The sequence below is a fragment of the Aotus nancymaae genome, unplaced genomic scaffold (genome assembly GCF_030222135.1).
Source record: "Aotus nancymaae isolate 86718 unplaced genomic scaffold, 86718_ANA_hifiasm-v0.15.2.pri h1tg000059l, whole genome shotgun sequence".
Taxonomy (NCBI): domain Eukaryota; kingdom Metazoa; phylum Chordata; class Mammalia; order Primates; family Aotidae; genus Aotus; species Aotus nancymaae.
The window spans coordinates 56,126,483-56,151,785 of record NW_026988473.1 but is presented as its reverse complement, the minus strand read 5'-3'; the positions used below and the strand labels follow the sequence as shown (position 1 = coordinate 56,151,785).

Here is a 25,303-nt window from a genome sequence, read left to right as displayed (position 1 = left end):
GCCTAGTGCCCACGCGAACGCATAACAATTCACAACGGCTACTACTGCCAGTTTAGAGACTGGAAAGATAAAGTCAGGTGATCCGCCCGGCCTTTCCTCGTATCACGTGCCTGCGTGTCTGGTTACGCAGGTTTCGCCTTCCCATTGGTTGACAACGATCACGCGCCAGCGGGCGGGGCCGGAAGCCGGGGTATCGACTGAGGCGGACGAGCGGCTCCGGGACCGGGGAGACGGCGGGGAGGGAGTGGGTTGTTGCCTACGGGAGGCAGCCGCAGGTCATGTGACCGGAAGGGCTCCTGACGGACGCCGTCCCTCCTCGGCGCGGCCTGAGCGCCCGGCCCGACCCCGGCCATGGGGTGCTGCTACAGCAGCGAGAACGAGGACTCGGACCAGGTGCGGCCGCGGCAGGCGGGGCTCGGGAATGAGGGCTAAGACCCTGGGGCATGGGGCCAAGAAAGAAACCTGCGGAGGACGGGCAGCCGGACTCTAAGGCTCACTGAGTACGGAGGCCTGGAGGGAACAGATTACAGAGGAGACGCCAAGCCGGGCTCCTACCCCTGTTAAAGCCTCAGCTTTCTAACAGTCCCCGCCTCGGGGTGTGCAGGCAACCGCCTGTCCGGCTCGCTCCCACCAGTTCCGTTTGCGCCTACCCTCAAAACTTTACAGATTCAGGGATCCTCAGTCTAGGTCCCCGGGAAGCACTCCCTTCCCAGCTTCCTGTGTCTTCTGTATTAGTGGGATTTGCGAATCCCTTGTAGGGGTAGGTAAGCTGAGGCCCTGAGTTAGTCTGTCCTGAGATGAATCAGGAATTTGTGTATCCTCTTCGTCCCTGGGGTTGCAGAAGGAAGGTCGCTGCTAGTCTAGGGCCAGAGGACGACTCTGGAAGTTGGTGGCCTTTGAGTTGGCCAATGAAGGATTTAATCTATACAATGAGGACATCGGAACATGTGGGAAGTTGTCTGGGAAGCAACAGAGGGTTTAGCTTTGGCTAGATTGTGGGAAAAGAGAAATGGAACAGGAAGTTCATTTGGTTCTGAGTTTGGCTTGCCTCAGTGCAGTCTCTTCCTGGGGCCTGAGGGTTCCTTTAGGTGGAGACATGCCTGTTCTGAGAAATTGGCTGTAGATCTGATCCCTTTGAAGAAAGGATTAGGCTGGGGAGACTTGAACAGTTTTAAATTCTCCATCTTCCCCTTACTGCATTCTCACTTCTCTCCACACTTGAATCCCTGCCCTGCCTGGCCTGACATTCAAGGATGAAGTCTCAAATTGCTGTCCACTCTCCTTTTTTCATTGTATCTAAGCCTGGATTCTACATTTGAACACATAGTAGACCTGAGAAAGTAGAAAGGTTTCAAGTAGCTCACAGTATAATGGGGGAGATGGTCACTGAAATAATTATGCCATTGGTACTGGGGAAGTAGTTTTTTCTGTAGTGAAGGTATTTTAGATTAAGGGCTTAGACCTAGGAAAATGTCATTTGTATGGGAAGCAAGGGTGGCTCCTGGTTTTCAATTCTCCATACACCCAATGAACACATATTTCCTTTGCCCTGTGTTAGGCATGTGTCATGCCCAATACCTCTCACTTCACCTCCACCTTTTTGAGAAAGAGACAACAATAATCCTGCCTACCTGCAGAGCTGTGGCCTAGTGGGAAATTGTCCCTTAAAGCATAATATGGACTCTTGCAGGGAATGAGTCAAGAAGGATTAATGCCTTATGAGAAAGAATACCAGCTTCTAGTTGGAAGGGAGAGCTGGGCCTGCTGCTCTCTTGAATCTCTACCTTCTCCTTGGTGGGCTCTCATTTCTGTTTCTAACCCCCAGAGAAGGTGCTTAATCACTGCTAGGTGTTCTGAGGCTTCATGTAGCAGGGGCCATAACCATCCACCATCCCAGAGTCCCTCTTTCATTTCTTGCCAGGCCCCTCACCCACTCTCACCTGTCTTCTATCATAATAGAAAGAATTGCACAACACATTACAGTTTACAAAGGGCCTTCGCACTTATCTAATTTGACTCTTGCCAGATATGTCATATTAGTGTGGGTTATGTCTATTTAAAGGTGAGGAAGAAGTTCAGAGAAGCTAAGTGATTTAGTCAAGCTGAAGTGCTATAGCCCAGGTGTTGTGATGTCAAGCCATGTACGTTATCCATAGGGCCAAGCTGTCTCAGCCATGCCCCTAGACCAGGTGGCCAGTCATGGGCAGGCTGCTATGTATCTGTGCTAGGGTAGACAGTGAAACCCTGCCTCTTGGGTTACACTGACGCAGAGATGAACCTTGGTGTGACAAGCCTACTCCATGCTCCACTCATACTTTGGGAGTTGGGTGATATTTGTCTACTCTGAAGCGGGTAGCATGACCTCTTCCTTTAAGTCTAGATTTCAAGAAAACAACCTTGTTCTTCACTTGATCTTAGCTAAAAGGCTGAGAAGTGATCAACTAACCTTCTTCTTGAATAACCCCTGATAGGGAAGAGACTACCCTGTCCTGGAGGAAGATCTGTCTGAAGTGTTGCTGGGCGGACAGACATAGGAAGCTAACTTGGGCCTCATTAAGGAGCCAGCTTTCCTTTGAAATACATAGTTTTATATTTGTCAAACATTTTGTATTTGTAGCTCTTTAATACTGAACCTATGTTTTAGGAAGGAAGGGTGTCTGGGAGTTTAGAGGTGATGGGGCAAAGCCCACAGCTTCTGTCTCTTGCTGCTGGGAACTGGATCAAATTGCCTGAGGACACTTGGGCAACCTGGGCTTAAGAAGAGTAAGGTGAAAAAGCTGGGCCTGCCTAAGCAGGGCAGGAGGAAGTGGCCCTCTACAAGGAGGGTTGTGGAGTTTGGGGCAGGGGAGCTGGAGCCTGCAGCAGGAAAGACTGAGGAACTGAGGCCTGGAGAGGAGTGTTGAGGAGTCTGTCACTGAAGGTTGGTGAGTCAGCATTAGCCAGGATGTCCCCCTGGGCCCATCCTTGGCTTTGTCCAGGGCACTCTTGCTCTTTATGGGTTGGATAGATATGCAGCAGGTCTTTCTTTTCTTTTCTTTTTTTTTTTTTTTTTTTCAATTTACAGCTGATACAACCAGCAAGGATTTGCAGCTGATGGGCTCAAGGCAGGGTCAAATCCAGAAATACTACAGTAGATAGAACAGGGAACTAAAACAGGACAAAGAGTAAGACCAAACCAGTGAGGAAGCTCGGTTTGGTCTTACGTTATTTCAGGGGGTTGTGATTATCAGCATAGATCAGCAGTGACAGGGCTGCTGAAAATTTACAGGGGTTACTCAGGTGGTTTAACAAGGGAGGGAACAGCTCCACTGTTTGTTTGTTTGTTTTTTGAGATGGGGTCTTGCTCTCTTGTCCAGGCTGGAGTACAGTGGCACAATCCTAGCTCACTGCAGCCTCTAACCCTGGGTTCATAAAGTCCTCCCACTTCAGCCTCCCAAGTAGCTGGGACTACAGAGCTCACACCACCAAGTCTAGCTAATTTTTTTTGTAGAGATGAGGTCTCGCTTTGTTGCCCTGGCTGGTGTCAAACTCCTGGACTCAAGCAGTCCTCCTGCCTTGGGCTTCCAGAGTGTTGGGATTATAGGTATGAGTCATCACACACGGCTACAGCTCTACTGCTCAGATCAAGATACGCCATGTACACTCAGTTTGGTTCTTGGAGTCACATACAAAAAGAGCACTAGAGCACAGGAGGGTGAACACCTTCGAAGCACACTTGTACTGTGTGACCCAGAGCTGGGCTGAGATTCTTGCCCTGACATAATCTGAGAAATGGCCATGGAGAGGTTGGGCTTGCTTTCCCTTGGGGCCTAGGGCCTTGTCTGGACTCGTCCGGGCTTCCATCTTGGAAGCAAACAGCTTTGCTGGGGAGGGCCTGGTGCTGGGGGATGAGGAGGGCTGTTCCTGGGCTCTTGACTTGCATTGATTCCCCCTCTAGATCCCTCTGCTTTGCTATGTCTCAGGTCCTCTGTCTTCCAGCCTCTAGTATCCTTTCTCTGCCAGGTCCTAGACTGTTTTTCAAGTTGCTGACTACCTGTTTTGTGTCTCTGTCCATTTTTTTCAGGGCCTCTAGGACTGCCTGGTTCCACTCTTGTTTAACAACAACTCAGCTGAGCTCCCAACGATAGGCAGGAACTGAGTGTTATCTGGCATTCCATAAAGCTGGGCACTCTTGATATTCCTTATAGAAATATTTTTGGTGTTTTAAGGTCAGAGCTGGGCGGAGGGTAGTACCCATGAAAGGCAGGATCTAAGGGTCCTGGGACTGACTTCTCTCCCATGGCATCTTCTAGGACCGAGAGGAACGGAAGCTGCTGCTGGACCCTAGCAGTCCGCCTACCAAAGCTCTCAATGGAGCTGAGCCCAACTATCACAGCCTGCCTTCCGCTCGCACAGATGAGCAGGCCCTGCTCTCTTCCATCCTTGCCAAGACAGCCAGGTAAGTGTCAGAGGACCCGGCCTCAGTCAGAGCTTCTCTATCCATATTAAAGGCTAGGACAGAGGGAGCCAGGCTCAGGACATGGGGGATAGGACAAGGTCACTGGGGAGAGGTGCCTCCATGTCCGGCCCTGCTCCAGTAGGCAGGAAGGAAACTGGTGTCAGATAGCCCTGGAGTTGGTACCTAGCACTGAGTCCTGTTTGTCCTTCTCGGAAGCACCTGTCATGTCATCTCTGTCTCCTCTCCCCACAGCAACATCATTGATGTGTCTGCTGCAGACTCACAGGGCATGGAGCAGCACGAGTACATGGACCGTGCCAGGCAGTACAGGTGAGCACCTGGCCAGCGTTGGTCCCTCAGGCTACTTGGGCTCCTACCTTCCATCACTGTTCCGGCGTTGGAGCCTGGCCCCTAGTCCAAGCTTCTTATTTGGGTGCAGCCCTGAAGACTGACCACAGATCAGTTGATCACTTGGGTGCTTCAGTAGATATTCATGTCAGCCCTGTTTACCCTGTGACATTCTTGAGGGTGCTGAGACCAAGGGAGGTGGGCCTAGAGTGAGTCTGTGATAAGCTGAGACCTCCCCTCTGCGATACCCGCCCCCTCAGCACCCTGCTTCTCTGGCTTGAGGGAATGAGGCTTACCTGGGCTGGGTAGGGCAGACTGTGGCTTAACTGCGTACCCCCATCCCCTCTCTCTTGGTCAGCACCCGCTTGGCTGTGCTGAGCAGCAGCCTGACCCATTGGAAGAAGCTGCCACCTCTGCCATCTCTTACCAGCCAGCCCCACCAAGTGCTGGCCAGCGAGCCTATCCCATTCTCCGATTTGCAGCAGGTGAGACACCCCTCGCCTGTCCCTGCCCACCCTTCCCACACTGCCCAGGGTATGGCAGAGGGTTCACCCACCCTGCCTCACAGGAGGTAGGGAAAGTGGAGTTAGGGAGCCCGGTAGCCTTGTGGGCCTCAGCTCCCTCCCACCTCATTCTCTTAACTTTTAATGTCTTTCCTATCTCCTCCCCACAACCTTTATTCTTTCACTCCCCTTCGTTCTTTTCCTTCTGTCTCTCCCATCCCTCTTTCCCTTTGTCCCCCATCATTCCCTCCTTCTCCTTCATCACTATCTAATCTCCCCTCCCCTTCTTTCCTGATTGCCCTCCTCACCTGTCTCTGTTCCTCTCCTCCCTGGCCCCTCTCTGTCTTAGGTCTCCAGGATAGCTGCTTATGCCTACAGTGCACTTTCTCAGATCCGTGTGGACGCAAAAGAGGAGCTGGTTGTACAGTTTGGGATCCCATGAAGAGAGGGGTCCTTGGACAGCTCTTCTCCTCTCTTCATCCCATCTCTACCCCAACCCCCTGGCCCCCAGCCTCACTGCGGCTTATATAGTACCCTAACCTGCTACTAATCACAGAGAAAAATGTGAAGAAGGAGGAGAAGAGCAAGGCTAGAAGCCTGAGCAAGTGAGGGTAGAACCTTTTAGGACTGGCCTTTGAAGCCCTGGCCAGGGATGGGGTGGGGGCCAAAAGGACAGGGCCTGGTATGTCTTCATAGTCATTGAGAAAGTGAAGATACCAATTTGGGTTGGGGGTGATCACCAGGGGACCTAGGGAGATCCCCTTCCCACCCTCTCTCTTGGCCTCAGAGTCACTCCTGCCCCCTCTCCCTGACTTGGTGCTCACATGCACCTCACTAGGGTTTGTGACCAGGGTCTGGATGAGCTTGAATTGGAATGAATTGAGTTTGTATTTCTAGAACCCTGGGTTTTTACATGTTTGGTCTTTTTTTGTTTTGGTTTGTCACCCTCGATAAAGGAAGTATATTCATCCAAGTGCTGTTTCTGGCCCCTCTATCCTACCCATTCTACTTTTGAATACTCAGGTCTATGAGAGTGAGATGGGGGGAAGGAAGCATCTTCCAGGGGCACTGAAGATGAATCCAGGAGATAAGGGTTTAGGGTATCAGCTCTTAGCTGAGACCTGGCTTGGGCTAACCTCAGAGTGGATGAGACTGTTCTTGTCTTTTGTCCAGTGATGATGGGAACACTGTCAAAGCTGAATAACCTGAATGTGAGGCAGCTTTGACTCTTGGGGCCCTGCCTTAGACTCAGTGGAATTACCAACGGCCCCTGGGGGGTGAAGGGAGACACCGGTGATGTGGGGGTGGGGAGTGAAAGCAGACCAGGCTTTTCTGGCAATGTCTAATACGGAGTCAGTAAACATGTTTTTTAAGCAGAAGATTCTTTTTATCAAATAAAATCTTAAGCAGAATCCCAACATATAAAACATAGAATGGAATTGCTTTGATCTGATTGAAGTAGGGGCTGCTTTCAGAGATCATAGCCCATCTTCTTGGCCTGTCATGGAGACCCAGGAGGCATCTCCACAGACCCTGGTACTCTGTGAAGAGTTTGGAAATTACTGATCTACTTTAACTCCCAAATCTCTAAGCTGAAGAGTGTTACAAAGGGGCCCAGAGAGTTAGAGAAATTTTCCAAGGCTGTGTGGTAAACCCAGGTCTCTTGTGTCCCAGGCCAGCAGACCTTTCCCTCCATTGCCTCCCTTTTTCAGCAAAATAAGACTAGAGCTGGCCAGCTGTGGCTTATGCCTGTAATCCCAGCACTTTGGGAAGCTGAGGTAGGCAGATCACCTGAGGTCAAGAGTTAGAGACCAGCCTGGCCAACACGGCAAAACCCTGTCTCTACTAAAAATACAAAAAAAAAAAAAAAAAAAATTAGCCAGGCGTGGTGGCGTGTGCCTATAATCACAGCTACTGGGGAGGCTGAGGCAGGAGAATCTCTTGAACCTGGGAGGCAGAGGTTGCAGTGAGCTGAGATAATGCCACTGCACTCCAGCCTGGGTGACAGAATGAGACTCCGTCTCAAAAAAACAAACAAAAAAAAAAAAACTAGAGCTACCGGCAGTTGCCTGCTAACAGCTCAAATCATTTATTGTCAAACTGGCTGTCTGTCCTCAGGCCTTTAGGACTACTAGGGTCCTCGGAGCCTCAGAGTATGTTCTGCTTGATCCGGGCCTTCTTGGGCTTGATGTTCATGCGTTTCCAGACTTCAGCTGTGGTGCGGTCTGCTTTGGTGACCCCACTGAAGTCGAACGTGGTGATACGGGGCAGGGTGCACAGCACATACTGCCTGTGGGGAAGACTCAGGCTGGGGGCCAGCCCACCCACCAGAATCCCCTTCCCCCTCCACCAGTTGCTGTTTTCTTCCCTGACTGCAAGGAATGGAGGGACTTGAGCATAGTTTGGGGAAGATTAGGTTTATCCTGACTGATAGCAAGGAATGCTTAAAGGCCTGCTACTCCCTTCCCAAGTCCAAGCATGGCAGAAGAATGGTCTTAAATTTCTCGGTTCTCCTCCTCCTTTCCCTTAGGGGAGCCCAGCTAGACCCTACCTCCAGGGTCAGGGCACTTACCTATACCCCTTCTCTTCCTCCATGGGGTTCCCATGGAGTGTCAGGCTCCGGAGCCGAGGAAGGACAGCCAGCTTATTCACTTCCCCCAGGCGCTGGATGCTGTTGCCGTGAAGATAGAGGACACTCAGGTTGAAGAAAGTTGTTAAGACCTGTTGGGGAAGGGAACCAAAAGCCAGGCTAGACAGGACCCTGATTCTATGCTCAGGCCTGACTGGTGGGCAGAAAAGGAAGAATGTGAGGAACAACCTGCCCTCCACAGCCATAATGTATGACTCTAACCTATGTTTAGTTACCTTTTTTTTTTTTTTTTGAGTCAGAGTCTTGCTCTGTCACCCAGGCTGGAGTGCAATGGCATGATCTTGGATCACTGCATCCTCTGCCTCCTGGGTTCAACTGATTCTCCTGCCTCAGCCTCCCAAGTAGCTGGGACTATAGGCACACGCCACCATGCCTGGCTAATTTTTTGTATTTTTAGTAGAGATGGGATTTCACCGTGCTAGCCAGGATGGTCTCAATCTCCTGACCTTGTGATCCACCCGCCTCGGCCTCCCAAAGTGCTTGGATTACAGACGTGAGCCACCACGCCCAGCCTTATTTACCTTTTAAGAGATACAGGGCCTCACACTGAAAAGGAGCTGTGATCTGAGGTCAGGAGTATGGACCTGGGTACCAGCACTGCCACTGACTTGCCTCTCCTGCCTCTCACTCAGCCTTAGTTTCCCCTTATGAAGACCTTTCCAGCTTTGGTGATCTACGATTCTATCACAGCAAGTAACAGGAAGACTGAGTATCATGCTAGGCACATAAGAAGCTTTTAAAATATTGGTTAAATTGAGAACACCACACCAGAGGAATAGTTTCCAAGTCATGCTCCAGTTCCTTTCTCCTCTTAGGGATTCTGGACTAGAAAAGGCCAAACTTTATTTCTTAAAACTTGAATCTGAGTTCACAGAAAGTAAGTGCTGTACTTTTACTGCCTACCTCTTCCACAGGAAAACCCAGCACAGGACACAGTGGGTGCCCAGTGACGGTAAAATTTTACTTCAGCCTCTGATGTACTAGTTGTTTGTTGGTTTTCATGTATTTTCATTCAGTCCTTTCCCATTGTTCAGACAAGAGGCTGCAGTTTGAGAGGTTGCGTAGCTTGCTCAAAGTCACAGTAAGAGGCAAACCCAGGAGTTGAACCTACATCTGTCTGACCCCCCAGCCTGTGCTTTGCACTGCACCATGCTGCCTTACTACTTCCTTGATAACATGTAGGAGTGGAGAGTTTGGGGGCTGAACAAAGTGGCTTCAGACACTTTGACTGGAACAGAGAGACAGTCTGTTCCAGGTTTCAGCCACTTTGTTCAGTCCCCAACCTCTCCATTCCTACATGTTATCCAGTCTCCCCTACTGGATTCCTAGGGGTAGGAACTCACAGGGTCAATGGAAGTCAGGTCATTAAAAGACAGGTCGATCCAGGCCAGGTTCTCTGGGTGCTTCAACAGCTTTGAAGCCACCTGGTTGAAGTCTCTCAGATCATTGAGAACATTGTTGTTCAACCACAGGGACTGGGTCAGTGATTTCCCTGACTTTGAACGCTTCAGTGGTCGTAGTCCTGTCCTTGGCTCCTCATTTACCAGATCTGTGGGGACAAAGTGAGACTTGCATATGTCATCTTTGCTTTTCTGGCCTTAGAGAGTGAGAAGGGATAGAGCTGGAAAGATTAGCCATCCAAGCTGTAGCTGGAGGGTCTGGAAGGGCCACAGCCCTGTGCTTGAGTCTAGTGCAACCTTGTCCCACAACTTCCAGCAATCAGTAAGTTTAGACTAAGGTCCAGAGGCTTCTGTTCCAAACTCTTGGCTTTCCAGGTCATATGGACTTCTCATGTCTACTGTATCACTGGGTCTTTTGTATACCAAACCTGTGTGGGGTTGAGGAAGACTAAGAACCAGAATTGTTGGACTTGAACTGAGAAGATGATAGCACAAAATCCTGAATTAACTACTGGTAAAGCCTATAGAACTCACTTCAATGGAATACACTCTGATATCTCCCCTCTTTCCATTAATGTTGAGTACCTACAGTATGCCAGGTAGTGGATATACGGTGATAAACAAAATCAGAGTCTGTTCCAGGCTTTATATGAATAATAGGGCAGAGAGTAGACATCTGTGCCTTGGAGGAGCTTATATGGGCAAGATGGGAGCAAGCTGGCAATATGGTGTGATAAGTGCTATATAATAGTTGTAGCAGCACAGAAGAGAAGCTATTGACCCAGTGTGGGTGCTCAGGGAAGTTTCCCAGGGAAGGTGAAGCCTGAGCTTAATCTCAGTGGGTTAGGAGATGTTTATCAGGCAAAGAAGGGTAAAAAGGCAGGGAACAGCATGAAGAAAGGTATAGAGGTACAGAACAGTGGGGGGTTGGGGGGTTGTGCCTGCACAAGTGCTTGCACATACTGCACAAGGGGGATGAAGAGGAAAAAAAGAGGCAGGAGTCCAGTCAAAAGTCTTCAATGCCAGACTAAGGATTTTGGGCTTTACCCTGTAGGTGATGGGAAGGCACTGGAGTGTTTAAAGCAAATGATTCAAATCTTTTATTTCAGAAAGATCACTCTGAAGCTTCAGTGTGGAATATGGATTTTAGGGAGTGAGTTGGACCGAATGACCAATTTGGCTGTTTGAGTCATCCAAGCAAGACATGAGAGGGACCTACAATCAACATAATTTGGTTGACTGGATGTAAAGGTAGAAGAGTATTAAAGAGTGGTGGCCAGTTGTATGAACTGGTAAGAAGTTACAGAAGGAGAAACAGCATTGGGAAGGTGACGACTTCAGGCTTAGCGCTTTGGTGCGTTTGAGGTTGCTGTATAAAAAGGTGAGGAAGCCAAGTAGGCAGTTGGAGATGAAGGTCGGAAGCTCAGGAGACACAGACTTGAGAATTGTTAGCATAGAAGGCATACAAGTTAGGGAAAGAGATGAGATTCCTCAGGGAGAGTGAGGGTAGAGAATAAGGTCAGGGAGGAAGAAGAGTCCATTAGAAAAATTTTAAATAATCAGGGAAGGACAGGGAAAATCAGGAGAGAACAGTCTAGAAGATGTTCTGGGAGTCAGTAGTTTGTAGTAGTAAGTTCCAGGGAGGTAAGGACTGAAAAGTAATTCTGGCAACTTAGAAGTCCCTGATAACCTTGGTAAGGGCTGCTTCAGTGGAATGGCAGGGGCCTGGGGGCAGAAGCCAGATTGGAGTGAGTGAGTCAAGAGTGAATGGAGGCTGTGTTCACGCCTGTAATCCCACCACTTTGGGAGGCCAAGGCAGGAGGACTGCTTGAGCCCAGGTGTTTGAAACCAGCCTGGGCAACATTGTGAAATCCCTGTCTCTACCGAAAACAGAGTGAATGGATATAAGCAGTTAGTATAAACAACATCCTCAGAAAGCTTGGCTGAAGAGGAGAGAGAATAAGGAATAGGATGATGTTAGAACCCAGGTGTATGGAACACCCCAAACCCTCACTCCCATTTCTTTTTCAAAATGAGGTCCAGAAAGAGGATGGGCTTTGTTGCCCAAGTTCAAAGTCATAGAGTCACAACCAGATGCCAGGTCTGGCTGAGGTGACTGTCTTTTTCCCACTGCCCCTAAGCCTTTGGTTCCCTGGATCCACCTCTGGGGAAGGAAGTGTTTAGTATTTGCTGAAGCTAGCCAACTTTCTTCACTCTCCCTTCGCCCTTCCACCCCTTCTCCTCCTCAGCTGCAGGTCAGGCAGCATCCACCAGATGGCTCTCTGCCTTAGTCCTAAAGTGAGCAGTACCCACAGTTGGGGCCTGAGGTTGCAGGAGGATACTGGAACAGAGTACCCCAGCTCATGAATTCCTAATCCTGCCTCCCTCTCCACACCTCCTGAGAACCTTGAAACAAAATAACACAGATGAATAAAAATTAAGGTCAAAATAACCCCACATGAACTAGCGCCCCATGTGATAATGTAGCAGCTTGGGGAATGCCAAGCATAGGCTGGAGGCTAAGCTCAGAGGGAACCACTGGTGGGACGGAGTTGCCTAAAACTTGATGCTGGCTAGAGCTGCTCTTATGGATGGAGTGGTGTATCTGGCTGCCACAGGTTGCAGCTCTTTTCAGATTCCACCAGCGTACTACACTACCAAAGAATCTGTTCAGGTTCCTTGTTCAGAGTAGGCCAAGACAAGTCTAGAAGCTGGACCACAAATATCAATGCTTTGAGAACTGGGGAGCGTTTAGCTCCAGGAAGATCTGGGGAAACCATGTTCCTATTTTCCTTTCTCTGAAAGTCTGCCATGTAGGTGTTTCCATGTGTCAGAATGTAAGTCAGTTTGATAGACTTCCTTGTGTCATCCCTCAACCACAAACTGGAAGGGGTTGGTAGGTGTGTGTGGTGGGGGACTTCCTTAACACTCTAGGTTTGTGAAAAGTTAGAGGACTTGGGTTGTTGGTAACACAGATTAGATGCCTTCCAAAGGCACTGCCATTTCAGATTCTGTAATAATTATTCATTCAGCAAATAGTGTGCCAAGTACCCCCAAACTCTATTGTATCCTTTAGCTCCAGCTATAAATAAGTGTTTCGGAAGCTCTGGGGAATCTCAAGGGACTCTGACCTTTTGGGGCTTTCATGTGCCTCTCACGCATCTAGCAAGGAGCACAATACCTGGCATATACATATGACACACAAACGTATATACACACACATACATATATAAGTGTGTGTGCGCGCGCGTGCATGTGTGTGCGCGTATGAATGCTTAATAGTAAGTGCTCGGTAAATACTGAACAGTTGAATCATGGATGGGGCATCTGCACTGATTATGTTTTGTGGTGTAGAGTTACCCTTGGTACTACTTGTCTCCCAATTCTGAGGACTCCATAGAGGGCAGAGCTACACCTCCTCCCTCAGAGTTAGAAATTCCCATGATAGGTAGGAGGTATACTTCCCTCCCACCTCTGTCACTTCATCTGTCTTAGAAATAGCTATGATTGCAGCTAAAACCCCTTGTGAAACATGGACTACATCAAACAGAAGTGATGAAGTGCATAGTAAAGTTCACAGTAGGTGGTTGTGTGCTCATGAGAGAACAAACATTGAGTTACCATTGTGGCTGATGATAACCCAAGTAGACCCTAAGCCCAATCGAAGACTGGTGCTATTTGCCAGCTTTCTGAGCTTAAAGGTGGTTACCAATTGCCTGAGAGAATATTAAAGCCAAATAATAGGTCTAAGATAGTGGATGTTAACATGTATTCTGTGAGGACAGATGTACTGATGCTTTAATGAAAGACCAGATTACAAAAGCCAGGGATGACAGAACTTCCCAAGGAAGAATGGGTGACTCATTGGGAATATGACATTGCTGAGAGCCTCCTTACGTTCCCTCCTGAAGGGACTAGCTGCCCATTTACAAAGACATTGAATGGCAAAATGGGAGTGAGTGTGGGCAGTGTTAGAACCTGCAATAAGTGTGGGTGATGATGGAATAAACTTGGACATAGATGGAATGAGTGTAAGAAATTTGTCAGTTAAGTATTTAAACTGGAAATATGCCAGTTTGTTGATAAAACCCCTCATGTTTGGCCAGTCAGAATAGACTTGTGTCTGCGGACAGAGGAGAAGGGTTCTGCCTACTTGCTGGGGACTTCACAGCAGCCTGTGTTTTCCTCCTCTCTTCAGGTAAAAACAGGAAAATAAAACTATTGGCTGATAGACTGGCTTCCCAGTTTTCTTCCACTTGACTTTCCTGCTGTAGCCTAGCTTCTTTTAAAGATGATCAAGGCTGGGTGTGGTGGCTCATGCCTGTAATCCCAGCACTTTGGGAGGCTGAGGCAGGTGGATCACCTGAGGTCAGGAGTTTGAGAACCTAGCCTGGCCAACATGGTGAAACCCTGTCTCTAAAAAAAAAAAAAAGAGATTAGGATTTTCAATTAAAAAAAAAAAAGATCAAATACTGTGATAGCCCCCTGTTTCCTTTCAGATTTGCCCTCAAAGAAACAAACAGGGGCACATGTTCTCAGGATCTCCTGGGGCTGTGTCAGGGGCAAAAACAAAATGAACAAAGGACAAAAATAAACTCCCACTCTCCCCAACTTCCAAAAGACAGTAACAACACATCTGCAAGCATACGGGAAGAATCTCTTGAAGAAGAGTATGGTTTCTCCCTAGGGACCACCCTGGGCCTGCTGCCTTAGTGAGTGGAGTGCTGTGCTCTGGGGGCTGACCTTGAATGATGTGGATGCTTCTGAAGGAGTAGTCAAGAGGGGGTTCCTGTACCCAAGTGTTCATATAGTCCTGTTTGTTCATAGTTCAGGCCATCATTCATCAAGTGCAACCTTGTGCCCTGGGAGTCCGGGTTCAGCCTGGGAGGACAGAGAAAGACCGGTGTTTCAAGTACACTGGCCTTCAGTTTCCCTATAGCCCTCGATCCCTGCTTTCTATCCTCTACTACTCTAGGCCTGCCTAGCTGCATTTCCATTTTAAGATATTAATCACTATTCCTTGCATGTATAGAGCACTTTCTACTTCTCAGAGCACTTTCACATCTCTTAGAACTCATTTGAGAGTTGTAATACCCATTTCTTTGTCTGGAAAATGCCAGGTGAAGAAACCCAAGGGGTAAAAGGATTTGCCCAGAGTTAAGCCAATGAGTCAGTTGTAGACTGCAGTCATAATCTCCTGAATCCTACTCTAGACCCTTACTGTTACTCTACAGTAGTTACCATGGAGACTGTCTTGATACCCACCCTCTGGTGACATCAACTGGGCTATTCTACTGCTTAACAAATCCCTAAGGGCCTGCACTGCATCTGGTTGGTGTCTGACAGCCCCTCTCAGTCTGACCCAGCTGGGGATTTGCTACCTTCTCTACTTAGGTTATTTGTCAGCCCCATTACCTTTCCATCCAAAGACCCTACTTTCAGCCCTATCCTGAATGTAGTCACACACATATAAACACATATGCACATAAAACCAGAGTTCACCTCTCACTCACCTGTCACTGATGCCTGAAACTCCACCACTGGGAATTCATTCCTGTGGGTCCAGGGATTGTTCCCTGTCAAAATGGAAATATTGCCTGAGAGGGGTGAACACAATGTTGTTTTCAGTCACTTGCAATGTGGTTTGAGTTATCTTATCAGATCCTTTCCAATTTGTTAGCTAAAGTTAAGCTGAGGTTTTTCTGGAGACAAAGGAGAGAGCCGTGAGAATACTACTCACCTGGGATAAAGAGAGCTGACAACACATTTTACCAAGGGGTTTGTATGTGAATCACACAAGCCAAAGACAGAATGACAAGAAGAACTTGTCCCAATCGACCTCCCCTTTCTCATTCCATCCACTGCTGCCACCTTTGTATTATTATTTGTATTATTTCACCAGCTTTCCAAAAAGGATTTCAGGTTTACAATAATAACACAGTCATAAAACAGATGATTTGCAGAATAGTGCTGGCCACCAGAATTATGTCACAAATGCAAGCCACATATATAATTTAAAATTTTCTAGTAGCCAAATAAGAAAAGTAAAATGAAGTGGTGAAATACTTTTTACACTTACAGCACATCCCAGTTTGGACTAGCCTACCTGTCAAATACTCAGTTGTTACACGACTAGTGGCTACCATACTGGACAGTGCAGATTACAAAGTTATAAATGGAAGAGAAAGATCAGAAACTAGATTACGGGGAGAGAGAGATGTACTAGGCACTTTAAGAATCTAAGCCTATATTTAGCTCTGAAATTCCTGGCAGCCAAAGCAAAAAGAGAACTCTTGGGATTGCAGTTCTCATCATTGGATTCAAATGATAAATTAGTTTACCGAGACAACGAAATTGGCAAATAACCTTAAAATGGGATTTCTTACTTGGGAGGCTGAAGCAGTTGGATTGCTTGAGCCTAGGAGGTGGAGGTTGCAGTGAGCTATAATTATGCCACTGCACTCCAGCCTGGGTGACAGAGCAAGACCCTGTCTCAAAAAAAAAAAAAAAAAAGAAAGAAAGAAAAAAATTTCTGTTAAAAACCAAGGACATATAATTCAGTTTAAGCTTAATTAATACATTTCAAGTAAATTCCTTTTTTGGCAATTTAACATATACATGGATAGAGTTTAGCAGGTTTAGAGGAAAATGAATGTCTTGCTCTGAAAAAATTGCAGTCCCAACTGAGCTTTGGGGAAGTGCCTGCTTGAGTCACTTGATGGCTTAATTCTGTTATGAACTGGCTCCGTGGGCATGGATTGTCAATTAGGGAAACTTGAGATATTAGGGAGACTTAGATATTAAATCTATAGGCAGACAACAACGAGGAACCTGGCTGTGTACTATGGAACTAGAGGAATCTAGCTTAGACAGAAGCCCATCCCACTTCAAAACCTATAACACATTTGATACCTTTGAGCAAGATTGGATACTTTTCTCAAAGTAAATACTGGTTGGTACCCCAGAGTTATGCACCACTGAACATGGATTTTAACTTAAAATACTTAAGGGCAGATTTTTACTGTTAGTTTTCTTGACTATCAGAGAACCCCAGTGCAGTTTCTAAGGACTTCTGATTTTGTGTAGCACCAGCTTCTGTTGCATTTTCTGAATGAATTAATATTAAAAATGGAACCCCAAGAAGCTGCTTAAATTTTTAGCCTTCTGCATTTAAGCTGTAGCCCAGGCTGTGAGCTAGTATCGTGTCTTACTCATTATCCAACACAGAACCAGGTTTACAACAGGCACTCAGAAAATGTTTGTGGGATGAATGAATGAGAAACTGCCAAATCTGAGGATTTCTTTTTCAGGAGAGTTGATGCTAAGTTGTTCTTTCTAACAATTGGCTCCTATGTTCAGCTGTTTCAGTCCACACCTTGTTCACAGTAAGATATTCAATTCAGCAAACATTTGTTGAGTGCTTGCTGCCCTGTGCCTGACCAGAAGAAATGAAGCCAAGATACAAATAATAGAACCCTGTCATAAGCACAGAAAGACCTGTGGAGTTTCTATTGATTGTGGCAAACCAGACTGCATCCAGTTCCAAATAACAGCTGCCCACTTAGTGAATACTCTTTCATGTTTCAACACTCAGCTCTAGTGTACCCTCTTCTATAAAGCCTTTCTTTTCCAGATAAAATTGGTTAATGTGTCCTGTGTTAGACTGATTATTTTGATGATCTCTATTCATGGTCTCCCCTGTATCCATTCCTTTTTGCCTATAACATTGTAGTCCCATCTCACTCTGATGCTGGGCCCAGACACGTGTCTTTTTTTAGCCAGTGGGATGTTGATAAACATGAAGCCAACAGAAGCTTTAAAGGGGGCCTGCTCTCTTGCTCTTTGCCTGTGCCATGAGAACATGGCTGATCTGCTGGAGGGTTATAAGAGATGTGTAGGTGAGAGACACGTGAAAGAGCTGTGATTCCAGCTGAAGCCACTCTAGACTAGCTTACAGTCAGCTTACCCCTAGTCAAGATCAGGAGAGTAACCCAACCATGGATGACAGCAGACACATGAGTAAGCCCAGCCAAGACCAGAAGAACCATCCAGCTGACTCTGAGACTTAGAAGCAATAATAAATGTTTATTATCTTAAGCCACTGTGTTTTGGAATGGTTTGTTACAAAGCAAAGCTAACTTCTACATGCCCCCACGGTATTTTGAACAAAATTTTATTACAGCCTGTTTACTCGTCTATGAAATGGAGACAAACCCTACCTTGAGAACTACTGTACATCTGGCATCAGGTGCTCAATAAATGGAAGCAGTTGTATTCTCCATTAATTTCTTTACAACCTACTTTCTTTGCCCTCCCTATAAGCTTGAGAACAGGGACAAGACTCAGATTTCTTTCTCCCTTCTCATCATTACCCTGCATTGAGCCCGGCAAAAAAAAAAAAAAAAAAAAAAATGCATATTCACTAAAGGTTTGATGGACAACTGAAAATGGATGGATGAATGGAAAAATGAAAAAAGAAATAAGGAATTAATGCAGTCTTCAAGGGGTCACATAGAGAGCTTGACTGCTGGGGAGAACTGACAAAGCCTTGATGCAGCCACACTTACTCCTGTGGCTGTGTTTTTGGAGTCAGTCTTTCCCAGCTGCTATTCTGGCTTATGACCAGGAGGTAATCAGATGCCAACACCTTCATCTGTCCAGACGGACTGACTTGAAGAATGACAGGGTTAGGGGCATACCTGCCTTGTTTCGGAACTGGAATTTCTCACTTCCAAATTAACAGTATCTTTAACTGTTTTGTTTTTTAATTGTAAAAGCTAATATGATAGGTGAATAAAGTGAAGCAACATAGAAAAGTACATCAAATAGAAACTTAAAAGTCTGAATCTCGATTAACAGTTTGGGAATATAACCTCCTAGAATGTATATCTAATAAGGTTACACACACACACACCACACACGGTTTTTTCTTTTTTTTTTGGTTTGAGACAAGGTCTCACTCTGTTGCCCAAGCCAGAGTGCAATGGTGCCATCTCGGCTCACTGCAACCTCTGCCTCCCTGGGCTGAGGCAGTCCTCCTACCTCAGCCTCCCAGGTAGCTGGGACGACAGGAACATGTCACCATGCCCTGCTAGTTTTTGTATTTTTTGTAGAGATGGGGTTTTACCCTGTTGCTTAGGCTGGTCTTGAACTCCTGGGCTCAAGCCATTCACTCACCTTGGCTTCCCAAAGCGCTGGGATTATAGGTGTGAGCCACTGTGCCCAGCCTAGATTATGTATATTTTTAAATAAACAATCTCTATGCCTTTGTAAACCTATTTTTTAATTTTCAAATTGTTGTAGACCCTTACCCTTTTTAATAGTTGCAAAGTATACTATGTATCATACTTTAATGTTATTTACTTAATTTAACTTTAGTTAACCAATCCCAATTGACAGAAAACTGTTGTCAGTTTTGGGAAATTACTAACAATTGGAATTTGATTTGTTGCTAGCCTATTCCTGCCTTCTCTCAGGCAAGCTGCAACATGATAAGACAGGAAGCTTTGAGGAATAATCACATAAATCTGATAGGAGATTCAACAGCCTGGCCTGAGTTTCTGATGATGGACTGAAGGGGGAAGAAAAAGAATGCTATGATAAATCTGCCACATATTTAGCCAGGCGTGGCAGCTCACGCCTGTAGTCCCAGCTACTCGGGAAGCTGAGGCAGGAGATAGCTCAAGCCCAGGAGTTTGAGGCTGCAGTGAGCTATGACTGTGCCACTGCATTCTAGTCTAGGCAACAGAGCAAGACCCTGTCAAAAGAAAAGAAAAATCTGCCACATAATCTAATATATTCTGGAAGGTTATATTCCCAGGTGTCAAAGGGAGGCCCAAGATTCAACCTGGCTCCTGTCCACCCCCCTCTACTCCCATCTCATCCTCACCTCCAACTCTGCACTTCAACCAAATGCAACTACTCACCGTAAGTTCTCTCCACCTGCCGCTGGGCCTAAGTGGAACAGTGTCTCCTTCCAGCTCTCTCTGCTTGGAATATAGTTTTTTCCTTCCTTTTGTTTTGCTAATTCTTACTTCAGGGCTCAGATCAGGTTTCAACTTTTCTAAGAAATATACCCATATCCTAAAATCTGTAATTATAGTGTTATGATTGCCATGGTAGCACTCATAACACTATAATTATCTGCTTACTATCTATATGTCCATAAACACAACCAGGGCAGGAACCATGTTTTTCTTACAGTTGTATCTTATAGTGCTGGCAAGTAGTAGGTGCTTAGCAAATACATTAAAAATTGCAACGAAATAACACTACAAAGGAGAGGGACATGAGATTGCTGTAATTGAGGGATCTGACCTGCTCTGGGCAGTCTTTAGGAAGACATTCCTGAAGAAGTGACTGAGAGAAATCTAAAGGATAAGTACAAATTAACTTATGGGGTGGGGATGGGGGTGTGTGGAATGAGCATTCCAGGCAGATGTGACTGCTATATGCAAAGGTTCTATGGTGGAAGGGTATTTGGAAATTTTGAAGACCTTAAAGGTTATATAACTGAAGGGGAGAGGAGGAGGAATATGTATGGTTAGACTGGAGGCTGGAGAGATGGGAGCAATAGGAAACCATAAACTATTAATATTAAATGGGGGCTGGCCTGGCACCGTGGCCCATGCCTGTAATCCCAGCACTTTGGGAGGCCAAGGCAGGCGGATCACGGAGGTCAAGAGTTCGAGACCAGCCTGACCAACATGGAGAAACCCTGTCTCTACTATTAGCGGGGTGTGGTGGCACATGCCTGTAATCCCAGCTGCTCGGGAGGCTGAGGCAGGAGAATCACTTGAACCAGGGAGGCGGAGGTTGTGGTGAGCTGAGATCATGCCATTGCACTCCAGCCTGTGCAACAAGAGCGAAACTCCGTCTCAAAAAAAGGTGGGGGTGGGGTGGAGCAAGTGAACAATATCAACTTTGCATTTTGAAGGATTACTTTGGTTGCAGTATGAAAATATGGCTGGAAGGGAAGGCAAGAAGGATGTGATGGTAGCTAGGACCTACATAAAATATATTCAAGAAGTAAAGCTGATAAGACTTCATAATAGATGGGGAATGGAAGAGGTATTAACTCTTGGGTTTTGGGGTGTGGAAAAAGGTAGGAGCACTGAAAGAGATCCATGCTTGGAGGAAAGGGTTGGGGTACATAGAGATTGGTTCAATTTCAGACATGCAGAGTTTGGGTTGCCTTTGAGATATCCTAAAGGAGACGCTGAGGAGGCAATTGTCTATATAGATCTGGAGCTTAGAGATGAGAGCTGGGCTGGAGACCTACAGTGTGTATATCTGCATACAGGTGGAAAATGAAGTTGTGCGTGTGGAGGAGTACCCAAGAAGAGAATATAGAGTGCAGTGGCAAGCGGGCATAGGACCAAGCCTGGGAGAACTTTAAGGTAGTAAGTGGACCAATCAGGGCCAGCTAGCCACCAGCTAGAAACCAGCTAATCATGGTCACTTCAGACATGGATGCTGTGTTAGCCCTCCTGTGTCCCTGTTTACTTAAAAATGTCAAGTCTCATTGTCTTTAGTCTCTCTAGTTCCTTTTCCCCATTACAGCTTTCATGGAAGTATCTGAAATTTATTCAGGCTGAAGTGTAAATAGTCCAAAGTAGGCCATACAAGTTACTTTCCCCTGGGGCAGTTTAACTTGTTCCTTGGAACAAGTCTTTCAGCTATTGAGGCGGTAGGCTCAAGCTAAAGAGACAGCTGAAAGTCGGAGAACTGGAGTCTAGTTCTAGCTTTGTCACTAATTTGGTGTGTGGCCTTGGGCAAGTCCCTTTTCTCTTGGTTTCGTTTTTCCAATCTGTGAAATGAAGACAAATACCCTTGACTCACAGAGCTGTTAAGAGTATCAATAGAGAGACTGTGAAAGCGCTGGGTAAGTTACTCAATGTATAGATCTGTGACGACTAAAAAGAATATAACTAACTAGAGCTTTGAGTAGCGGACCATGGAGAAGGTGTGGGGAGAAAAGGGAATCTGGGACCAGTGTGGGAGGACCCTGTCAACTGAGAAGAGGTTTTACTCCTTAGGGGAGGAAGGAAAGAGGCACTTCACGCCCCAGGAAGTTTCCTACATCTCCAGAGTTAGGGTAGGGACTGCGGAATTACTCTATCTAATGCTAATGGCATGTTTTGGAAGAGGGTTTAAATTCTTCAGAGGAAAACCAATCCCATTTCTGAGGGCGTTTCTGATCTCCCAGGTTAGGCCTGGGACTCGAAGCATCCGATTTTGGGAGCCTTATGTTTGCGTTGGGGGCGGAGGCTCGCTGTTTTGTTTTTGCTTTTGTTTTGTTTTGTTTGAGATGGGGGTATTGCTCTGTAGCCCAGGCTGGAGTGTAGTGGTGCAATCACGGCTCACTGGCAGCCTCAATTTCTGTGCTCAAGCGATCCTCCTACCTCAGCCTCCCTAGTAGCTGGGGCCACAGGAGCACGCCACCAAGCCCGGCTAATTTTTTGTGTTTTTGGTAGAGACGGGGTTTCGCCATGTTTTTAAGGCTGGTCTCGAACTTCTGGCCTTAAGCGATCCGCCAGTTTTGGTCTCCCAAACTGTTGAGATTACAGGCGTGAGCCACCGCGGCCGGCCCTGGGGGAGGTTCTTAAACACTCCCAAATCTGTATGGGTTTGTATCTCAACGCCTTTCCCTCCCTCTGCCCCCACAGTTTGTCCCATGTGGGTGTTGTGTCTTGTTCACTGTGAAAGGGGATGAGGGTAGGTGGGGGAAATCTCAGATCCCGCAGCAGGGAAGTTCTTAGTCGTTCTGTGGGTGCCCCTCCCTTCTCCATAGATCTCTTGTCCCCTAGAACGGGTTTCCTGTATTCCCGCCTGACTCACCCGCAGTTGCTTCCTCTCCAGTCTCGGCGTCCCTCAGGGTTACTCAGGGCAACTCCATGGCAACTACTTTCGTCGCCACTACCCCGCAGGCGCCATAAGACTGACGCTATGCTTACCGGGACCTGTAGTTTGTCAGGGGCGGAGCTCCAAGGCCGCGGGTGGCGCTGGGATTTGTAGTTTTCTTTGCCTTCAAGTCCAGGCCGGGGTCCGGAAGCGGTGATACCCCTTCTCTTTCCCAGTGGCCCTCAAACTTCCTTTCCCCGGGTCCTCAAGCGTGCCCCGCGTAAGACAACTGCCGACAGAGGCCAATCAGAGGGCAGCACGAGGGGGCGGAGCCATAGTTTAAACTAATTGTGCGCTTACAGCGCTGGCCCGAGCCCGCGACAAGGTACGATTAGTGGGAATCGCGAGGCGGAGCGGGAGCGTGCAGCCAGGTAACCGGCGCGGGCCCACGTCTGGCGTGCGGCCTGGGCACCGGGGTGCTGGAGAGGCCGGTGCGAGCGGAAGGCCTCCTCCGTAACCGAGTCCGAAAGGGCAGAATCTGGGGGTAAGGTTTGTTAGGAGAGCCGCCTGTCTGATGGGGAGGAGCCGGGGGTGCCATAAAGGGGAGGGTCTATTTGGGGGCGTGTCTGTGAAATTAAGTCTGAGGGCGACGGAGGTCGGGGGTTGGGGGTAGGGCAAGTTCTTGAAAGGCTTGTAAGCGAGGGGTCGGGTCCTGGAAAGTCTTCACCGTTTATCGTTAACAATAGCAGTAGTTACAGTAGTGCAGTAGTCAGGATTTTTCTGAGCTACACTGCACAATGACCTGCCAAAGGTTTATCTTTTCAATCTTCTAACCACCTGTTATACTTTAAAGATGGGAAGCCTGAGGTTTATAATGTTTAGCTTGGCCAGGGTTACGTAGCCAGTGCGAGGTTGGCTCTACTTGGGGTTTTGCCGGTTGGGCATAAGTGAGGACGGGGAAGGTGCTTTGTGGGGGGTGCACATTGTCTTGGACTGGTCGGTGTATTTTGTGCCTCACTTTTCATATATGTAAACTTACCTACTTCTTGGGGTAGTTGTCCTGGTCGAAAGAGGTAGGTCTTTTTATTTTTTATTTTATGGGCTTGTTTTGGTATTTTGTTTTATTCACAGATAACATGTTTCATACACCCACTTCGGAGAGTACAAATTTATGATTATAAGTGATGTGACTGTGTGAAGATTGTGGGTTGATGCTGCCGCCTCTGGGTACTCTCTTTTGCTTATCTCTGAGTTAGCACTTGTCATCTGGTATTTTAAGAGTCTCTGCGTGTTTGTCTGCCCTTCTAAATAATGAGAGACTTTTTCGTCACTGTATCCTAATGGTTAAGACAGGACATGTAATGGGCATTAATGTTTACTTTGGAATAATGTGTTTTCCTGGACTGAAAGGGCACAGGAACTTTGCTTTCCCATTTTCATTTAGTGGCATTTGAACCTCAGTATTAATCTGTCCTCTTTCCTGGAATGGCACTCCCTCTTGAAAACGTGATGATATTTTCTTGCCTTAATACATACTTCCCTCTCTCTAGTATCTGTTCCCTGGTTCTATGTTTCCAAACTTCTGGGTTTTCTGGTCGTTAAAACTTTAATGGTAAGGGAGTTGGGCCTCTCTACTTTGTGGAGATCTTTACTGCTGTGAATATATGGGAACCTGGGGCGAACATGAGGATCATGTAAAGTAGCTTTCAGTCAGCACGGATGGGTGTATGTTTCCTCTCTCCCTCTGTTTCTGTGTGGTATTTTCTCCTTTAGAGGAAGAAGCACATACTTCTTTGTGAAAGCTTCCAAAGTTCTCTTTTCTTAGCTTGAGTTCAAGCAGTGATGACTAATTGTAATGCCTAATCTTAGTTCAAAGCAAAAAGCTGTGCACCCCAAAAGCTTAGAGATCTTACCTGAAAGCTCATTAAGGAACATAGAATTCTTTTTTGCATGTGGAATATGGAAGTGGGAAGAATGCCTTGAAATAAGACTTGAATTCTAGAACTGTTAGGATGAGGGCGAAGCCCTGCTTAGGTGGCTAAACAGAGCTGATTAGGGGCTGTTTGGACAGCTGTGTCTAATTGATAAAATTATGATCAGAAGATGTAGGTTGGTGCAAAAGTAATTGCAGTTATTGCCATTGAAAGGGTGTGGTCATTTAATTCAGCCTCTAACCCAGTGCACACTAAATGTATAAAAAGGTGTTGCCCAGACTCAAAATGAGGACTTTCTAGAATGAGACCATTCCCAAGGTCAATCCATCTCGATGTTGAGCAATTCTATAATTATTACTTGTGCTTACCTCGGCAGCACATATACTAAAATTGGAATGATACAGAGAAGTTAGCACGGCCCCTGCGAAAGGATAACACGCAAATTCATGAAGCGTTCCATATTTTTTTATTAAAAAAAATAATTATTTCTTCATATCTGGGCATGGTGGCTGGCCATGTCATCCCATCTACTCTGGAGGCTGAGGCAGGAGGAGCAGGCAGAAGGATTGCTTGAGGCCAGGAGTTCCTGGCTAGCTTGGGCAACATAGTGAGACTCCATCTCAATTAAAATGTGTGTTGTTTTATATTGTTAGTGATTATTTCATTTCACCCATATATGTCTACTGTTTGTCCAGTTTTCCTTGCATTTTATTCCTTTCTTTTTTATTATAGATACATACATCCTTCACATGTTTGCTTAGGTGGGAATCTGTTAGTGGTAAACACTGTCTTCATTTAAAAAATCTTTATTTCACCTTCAGTCTTAATTGATAGTTTAGCTGTGTATTAGGCTTCCAATTATTGTCTCTTAACACTTTGAAAGTGTTATTTCATTGAAATTCTGAATTTTTGTTGTTACTCTTGAGAACTATGCTTACAAATTAACTTATTTTATTGTAGGTAAGCTGTCTTTCTTTCTGGTTGTTTTTAAGATCCTCTTTGTTGTCATTTGTGTTCTGTATTTCCATTATAGGTTGTGAATTTAATTTTATTAAATCACTATGCACTGGGGGCATATAGTAATTCCTTAATCTGAAATTTCATGTCTTTTCACTAATTTTGTAAAAATTCCCAATCACTGCCTCTTTACTTCTTTCAGATCTCATGTTTAACTTATGTTGGACTTC

General features: G+C 46.5%; 3 protein-coding genes and 1 non-coding gene across 7 annotated transcripts in view; 3 read left to right on the top strand and 1 right to left on the bottom strand.

Annotated features, from left to right (window-relative positions):
* Window positions 1-22,270, bottom strand: part of LOC105720377 (leucine-rich repeat-containing protein 51) — a 28,186-nt gene extending 5,916 nt beyond the window's left edge. Inside the window, exons 1-6 of one of the 3 annotated variants that reach the window (XM_012456877.2) lie at window positions 22,180-22,270; window positions 14,853-14,915; window positions 14,083-14,220; window positions 9,283-9,488; window positions 7,862-8,010; window positions 7,340-7,579 (exon numbers count right to left, since the gene is read on the bottom strand). In XM_012456877.2, coding sequence (XP_012312300.1) covers window positions 7,438-7,579; window positions 7,862-8,010; window positions 9,283-9,488; window positions 14,083-14,164 — 579 coding nt within the window. In that variant the 5' untranslated portion in view covers window positions 14,165-14,220; window positions 14,853-14,915; window positions 22,180-22,270 and the 3' untranslated portion in view covers window positions 7,340-7,437. Of the gene's footprint in view, window positions 1-7,339; window positions 7,580-7,861; window positions 8,011-9,282; window positions 9,489-14,082; window positions 14,221-14,852; window positions 14,916-22,179 lie in introns of those variants that run through there. The other 2 variants (XM_021675092.2, XR_010338364.1) reach the window with 2 other exon arrangements.
* Window positions 272-13,577, top strand: LAMTOR1 (late endosomal/lysosomal adaptor, MAPK and MTOR activator 1). 2 transcript variants are annotated; one of them, XM_012456892.3, is made up of 5 exons: window positions 272-393; window positions 4,293-4,438; window positions 4,691-4,768; window positions 5,145-5,271; window positions 10,449-13,577. In XM_012456892.3, the coding sequence occupies exons 1-5, from the start codon at window positions 352-354 to the stop codon at window positions 10,494-10,496; spliced, it is 441 nt and encodes a 146-aa protein (XP_012312315.1). In that variant the 5' UTR covers window positions 272-351; the 3' UTR covers window positions 10,497-13,577. The 2 variants fall into 2 exon arrangements, with proteins under 2 accessions (XP_012312315.1, XP_012312314.1); XM_012456891.2 differs by lacking the exon at window positions 10,449-13,577 and adding an exon at window positions 5,639-6,262 and having other exon boundaries at window positions 276-393.
* A 167-nt stretch (window positions 22,271-22,437) lies between the features above and the next one.
* NUMA1 (nuclear mitotic apparatus protein 1) overlaps window positions 22,438-25,303 on the top strand; it is a 77,515-nt gene continuing 74,649 nt past the window's right edge. The window contains exon 1 of the mRNA XM_012456871.3: window positions 22,438-22,567. The gene's annotated coding sequence lies outside the window, so the exon portion shown is untranslated. The remainder of the gene's footprint in view (window positions 22,568-25,303) is intronic.
* LOC135270263 (U6 spliceosomal RNA) lies at window positions 24,477-24,582 on the top strand. The gene has a single exon (XR_010338430.1). It is a non-coding gene; the product is annotated as a U6 spliceosomal RNA (small nuclear RNA).

Excerpts from the sequence above, each read along its gene's own strand:
- LAMTOR1 (XM_012456891.2), top strand. The coding sequence starts at position 352 with ATGGGGTGCTGCTACAGCAGCGAGAACGAGGACTCGGACCAG. Across the intron at positions 394-4,292 it reads AGAACGAGGACTCGGACCAG|GACCGAGAGGAACGGAAGCT; the intron begins GTGCGGCCGCGG and ends GGCATCTTCTAG. Across the intron at positions 4,439-4,690 it reads ATCCTTGCCAAGACAGCCAG|CAACATCATTGATGTGTCTG; the intron begins GTAAGTGTCAGA and ends CTCTCCCCACAG.